General features: G+C 32.4%; 1 protein-coding gene across 1 annotated transcript; it reads left to right on the forward strand.

Moving 5' to 3' along the window:
* Positions 1-3,539: 3,539 nt before the first annotated feature.
* Positions 3,540-6,357, forward strand: LOC143567379 (RPM1-interacting protein 4-like). Its single transcript, XM_077053817.1, has 4 exons — positions 3,540-3,668; positions 4,474-4,995; positions 5,687-5,872; positions 6,107-6,357. Exons 1-4 carry the CDS (start codon positions 3,663-3,665, stop codon positions 6,128-6,130), a joined length of 738 nt encoding a protein of 245 aa, XP_076909932.1. The 5' UTR covers positions 3,540-3,662; the 3' UTR covers positions 6,131-6,357.
* The last annotated feature ends 267 nt before the right edge of the window (positions 6,358-6,624 follow it).

Below are 6,624 nucleotides of genomic sequence, written 5' to 3' on the forward strand. Positions count from 1 at the left end.
ATAAATAAACATGGGACATGGTTGCTAGACGTTTGAAAATGAAAGTTTAATTGAATATAAATTACACACATGACATTAAACAATTATCAACTTTATGGATATGTGACGTCTTACCAAACCATAAAATTAATGTCATAATGACTTGTACAAACTTAAAAATGAACCTATGATCGAAAAATAACCTTAAATATTTTGTAAGTTTATTACTCACTGATCGCTAAATCTACAATTACAATTTGACCACATTGACGCTATTTACTTTCACTTTTATAGCCAAGAACAATTCATGTAGTATGATCATCATAGATTATATTTGATTTCAATTTTATTTCTCACATAATGATGATTTAAAATAAAACATAAAAACATATAAGAAAGTCGAGTATGTAATCGAATGTAAATCTATGATGTTACACTACTATGAGTCTGGGATTACCCTTGGCTACGATTGAGGAAATTGAAATTAGCTAATAGTATTATGGGTCGAATTATGTGTATGTTTAAATATGATATTTTAATTACTTTTTAATAGAGTATGTGATATTTTATGGTTGTCTAGAATATAATGATAAAGGATCCGATACATTAATTCCTTATCGTACATTACGTGCACGAGCACATAAAAACGCTGATTTCAGATACCCTAAAATCACACAATACACTCATATGTCCCGTCACTCTCCCTCCATCCATCTCCACCACCACCGATCCACCACTCGCCGGCATCAACACACCTCCTTCACCATCACCGGGAGTCGACAACGAGGGTCCCGCAACTCGCCAAAAAAACACGAAAGCCGCTTCCCTTGTTTCACATGCTTTTGTTTTGCTTTTGATAACAATTGAAATTGAAAGTAAAGCCAATTGATCGGTTAAACTTTGAAATCGATTCAATTAATTATCAATTTGAAGTTTCAATTGATCAATTTTCAATTGATCAATTTTGATCAATTAATTATCAATTTTAAGCCTGAACTTTTAAGTTTTTTTGCCTGAACATTTTTTATATTTTACCTTGAACGTATTATGCGTATGTAATGTATGTTAAGCGATAATTGTACATTAACTCATCCCTGTATAATATATATTATTTCACAAGTTTGTAAAGATGTATATAAAATAAGTGAAGGTTGCAATGGTGGCAATGGGCAATGGCATCAGTGTTAGGAGACGACGGCGGGAATCAATATGGGTGCCAGTGGGAAGTGGATTAAAAAGTCCAACAACATGATTTGACTTTTAAGAGTGTTTGACTTAAACAAGGATGAGTTAAAATATATGATGGTAAAATAAGGTTTCGAGTTAAAACATGCCTTTCAAAAGAAACTTTATACTTTAAGAAATGAACTGCGACTTTTGTTTAACTTTACCGAGTTTTATTATTACTTTATCAAAATCATTAAATTTTTAATTACAACAATCATTTAACGTGTTCACTAGTAATAAAGTTATTCATGTTAAAAATGAGTGAAATGAGTTATTTAATTTTTTCACAAATATAAGGTGACTTCTAAAAAATCAATTAATAGTATTTTTTGGAAGTCAACGAGCTTTGGTTTAATTGACATTAAAGGATAAATGAAGATTTTTGTTTTGAGTTTGTATCTGATCCCAACAAGGTTTAATGGAATAGATCTTCAAGCGGTGGGTGGGTATTACCCAAAACTTTGGATGATGGGCTATGGCTACCAACAATGTATGTTTGTCCGCAATCGTAAACATATGGGGTTGCCTTTTATTATCAGGTTAGCCCAGGTAGTTATGATTTATTTGTTGGTTTGTTAAAAAGTAAATTATTAATCTATGTTTAATCACTTTATTGTGATATAACATTCCATTTTTAATCCATTTTTATATTTTATCTGATTAGCAATATATACAAATTAGTCCACAACTTGATAGAATTTTGAAGTTTGTAATTACTAATTAATTAATGCACAGCTGGTGATGACAAAAAAGCGGTTGGAGGTAGTTGGTAGCTCTCCTTATTTAACTTCATGTAGACGTCTGTCAACAATATAAAAAAACAAAAAAAAATATTAATAATATGTTAAAATCAAAATATCTAAAGTACTTTCGTTTTCTCAAAAAAAAAATATTAAAGTTTGCATGGCTTCAAGTCCCGATTGTGTCATTTGGTATCGGCTATTATAGATATAAGTGTTGTCACAATAACGAACTGATATAACTTTGGGTAAAAAAAGTTTGCGTGTTTGATTTTTGCGGATCCATTTCATTATGTGTGTATTCTTAGAACCGGTCACGACATCATATGTGTGTGATATTCGATCTTTGCTTACATTATTTTATCTACATACATGTTCATATTATTCATTTTGTGATGTTTGGTTTCTTATATTTCTATTTGCTTTTGAGAAAATATATGTAGATATGATTTATGAATTTGCAATTTGTTTTTTTATTAATGGTGGTGGTGTGAGTTTGTTGGTACATGGTGGTATGAGGCAATTAAGTGGTGGTTGTGTGTTGAAGAATGTTTAAAATGCGTTAGGTTGATGGTGGGTGGTGTGGTACTTGTGGCCAAATGGGACATGAAACCATATTTTAATGACTAGATTAGACAAGAATAAAATAGTAATCATCATTTATGAGACAAGATTGAGAGTTTGTACTTTAGGTAAAAACACACATGTATGTGTAGTGATTCTTCCTAAATTTGTCAAGTCTCTTGTTGTTCCAAACAATATGAGACCCCTTTTTTATGATATAGTTTTTTAAACTGAATATAGTTTTTATTTTTTAAACCGTAAATGTTACTCCTAGTATAATTTATTACATTAATAATTCTACTTCATTGCCCTCACGTCTGAACCAAGGCAAGTGTGTCGAACAAGTGGGCTAGCCTAAGTAGGCATGTTCGTGTTTGTTTATTTAACTTTAAACGAACACGAACACTTAATCGAACATGTATTTTGTACTCGTATTCTTTTATTTTAAAAATGAACATGTTCGTGTTCGTTTAAGTTCGTTTGTTTAAGTCTAAACGAACAGCTCACGAACATAAATAAAAAAAGATAAATAAACATAAAATGAGCATACATGAACAAATGTAAATGAACACAAACAAACATGAACGGACATATATTAACAAGCTCTAATGAACAGAAATGAATAAATATAAAACCATTAAGTAAGATAACTCTCCAAGATAATGTTTAATTATTTGCTATTAAAATGTAAATGAACACAAACGAACATAAATAAACGGACATAAATTAACATAAATAAACGAACGTTCACGGACATAAACAAACGAATGAAACATGTGTTCATGTCCGTTTGTTTAAATAAACAAAATGAACACAATAACCATTGTGCCACCACTTCTCTTGTCCTAACTGTTTTTTACAAGCCAGACAAAATAATTTGAAAAAGTCGGCAGTTGTTGTATGATAATATACGATCCATAAAACTTGGTCAAATATGACCGGTGGCGCCAGTCAACGGTTTGATAACCCATTCTTCATTCAAGACTCTTTCTTCTTATTTCCGCCATATTAATCTCTCCTTCTCTCTTGTCTTTTTCATTCTCCCAATATCAAAAAACTTAATATTCATATTTCAAATATTATATTAAGATCTCAAGTTCCTAAAGAATTATCATACTCTGCAATATCTGGATCACTTCCTTCTAGTTATACATGGCGGTAAGTTTTCGACCCCTGAGTCCCAAAGCTTTGTTTTTCGTAGGATCAGTTTTGATATCCAAAAGCTGTTGTAGCGCAGCTTGTTGCCAGTTTACCTGTCATTTTTTTTTGTAATAATTTGAAATGAAAAACTTGGAAGTTTTAATGTTTTATGCAATTGTTATCTTTCAAGCTATTGCAAAAAGTCAACTAGTTAACATAAGTTTGTACTAAATATGTTTAAATTGTGTTTTTTGTTCACAAATCTTATGATGATAATCTTGAATTAGGTGACAATGGTTTTTGATCTTGGAAAATATCCAATTTTGGTATTAGAAGTCAAGAGTTGACTTTTGTTTTTGAGATATTAATATTATTAAGTGAATATGTTCTTAGATGGATCTTGGTATGATTGATAATTACTTTGAAATGATAATTAGATCCATGTTTTTTTTTCTTGTATTGAATCTTGATGATTGAATATTTGAATTGCTTTAGTGTTGTTGATTTGTTGAAGATATTATTGATGGAGTTGACTTTAGTTGACAATAGTAGTTATGAGATATGTTCTAATGTTCTATGATTGAACTTCTACATTGTTTACTTTGGGTGCTACAATATTATTGTCCATGTATCAGTATAACACATCATACGACCCGTATAACCCTATACTGCTAGCTTGATGTGTCACTAGTGTCTAGTTAGTATGTTAGCGGTGTGTGTATAATATTATTGTCCGTATGATGTGTCAGTATAACACCTCTTACGACCTGTATAGTAGTATGTGATTAATATGTCACTTTAAACATTTTTATATTATTTGTAGAAGCGTCCAACAGTACCGAAATTCGGCAACTGGGGAGAAGACGATGTCCCCTACACGATTTATTTCGACAAGGCCCGAAAGGGTAAAAAGGGCGACAAAATGATCAACCCAAACGACCCACAAGAATACCCCGAACTGTTTGCTAATAATGGAAACCCTCCACCACCCGCACCTCGAGCCAAACCATATGCTGAACCTGAGGAGCCCGTCCACAGGCGGGCAGTTCGACCCACTCCTGACCCTCGGGTTAGCCACGAAGACTATGAGTCCCCGGCACAGAATGTTAACCCGGGAAGGAGAACTTCTGGTGGCTCGGCCCATCAACGTGGCGGCCAAGGGCCGGGTGTGGGTCGGTCTGCGAAGCATAGCGTCGGGTCTGAAAATAGCTTTGACCGGTCACCGATGCATCCACATTATCAGGGTAAGGTAACCGGGTCCCCTGCATGGGAAGGAAAGAATTCTTATGATAGTAGTCATGGTACACCGGGCCGGTCAAGAATGAAGCCGAAAGGCGATGATACTGTAAGTTATTTGTTGTTATATACTTTGACTTTTTGAGTCAATCCTGTGGTTTTTATAGGTCCAAAACATTACATTTATTTTGTGTCAAGTTAACAAAAACAGTTTTGCAGTGTGGAGTATTGGTTATAGAGTTAGATGCAACTATCAGTTTCTTATTTAGTTTAACAAATTCATACCGTTTTGAAGTTGAAATCCGGTGCGTTTGACTTCAAAAGTCAAAAGTCAAAATGTAGTTTGTTTGTTAGACAAAACTTATTCCCTTCGGATGTACCAGTTCCAAATTATTTTTAAAAAATATCACAATTTTGTTCGAACTTAACACGTAAGAAAAAAACAGAAACTATCTTGGTTTTTATAATATTTGCTCTTTTCTTAAAGAGTAAATTGCGGTTTTCGTCCCTATGGTTTGTCCAAATCTGCGGTTTTAGTAATAGTTACAAATTTGCGATTTTCGTCCCTGTGGTTTCATTTCCCTTGTGACAAATATGAAAATCGCAAATTCGAAACTATTGGACTAAAACCGCATATTTAGACAAACCACAGAGACGAAAACCGCAGTTTACTCTTTCTTAAGAGTATCTATTGTGACAAATATGATTACAATAATTATATTATTACTACAAAAATCTTACTCTTTTCGTTATTTTTAATCTAATAATTTTTTTTTCTTGAATTATGTTTTTACCCTCAGCCCGATAGAGGAGCCGCTGTTCCTAGATTCGGGGAGTGGGATGAAAACAACCCGTCATCAGGCGACAACTATACGCATATCTTCAACAAGGTTCGCGAGGAACGTGTAACCGGTTCACCAATGCAAACCGGTCCAGAAGCAAGACCAAACTACAATATTCCTAGAAACCAAAAAACCAATAAGAAGGTATCATCTTTACTTAAACTTTGTACTTTTAATTAACTATCAGGGTTCTTTTGTTTTTTGTAACACGTCTTATTATAACTAGATCAGTTATCGAACATGTCATCTTACCGATTTTTTTTATAAAAAATCGACCACGTTATAAATAATTTCAAGTAAAAATATACAGCTATTTAAATACAAGATACATAACTACTATTTGTAAGTTGTAACACATTATATTGTTTTATTGTTTAGCAATCCTGCTGCTTCCCATGGTAGAAGAAGTAAATGAAGATTTTTTGGATTTTGGAAGATTTGTGAATAGCTTCTAAAGGGTTCTATGCATACATCAAAATGGGTTATTTGCTTTGCAATTTGTAAGTTTGAATTTGTGTTTTGTGGGTGAAATTGGGTTAATGACATAATGAGAGTTTGATGTTTAACTTTGGTTTTATATATCTGGCTGTAACAATGCCAGTAGATATTCTTTCATTTTAGTTTCTGTATGTTAATCTTTATTCTTATGAGATAATATAGAAATTCATTAATCTTGAAGAAGACTTTAAAACATGTTTAATTATGGACTTCAACATATAACACACAACACACCATTTAATTTGCATGTTTAACATACAACTTACATGTAACACATATACATCCAAAACACACAATTTAATCGAATTTATACATCCAACTTACATTTTAAGTGCTTATAATATTTTGCAAGTTGTAGACTAACTTCAATTCAAAGTTAAAATTGCTTGCCAACTCAT

This window comes from Bidens hawaiensis, unplaced genomic scaffold (assembly GCF_021521415.1).
Source record: "Bidens hawaiensis isolate Kalapana, Puna unplaced genomic scaffold, B.hawaiensis_p1.1 tig00023395_1, whole genome shotgun sequence".
Taxonomy (NCBI): Eukaryota; Viridiplantae; Streptophyta; class Magnoliopsida; order Asterales; family Asteraceae; genus Bidens; species Bidens hawaiensis.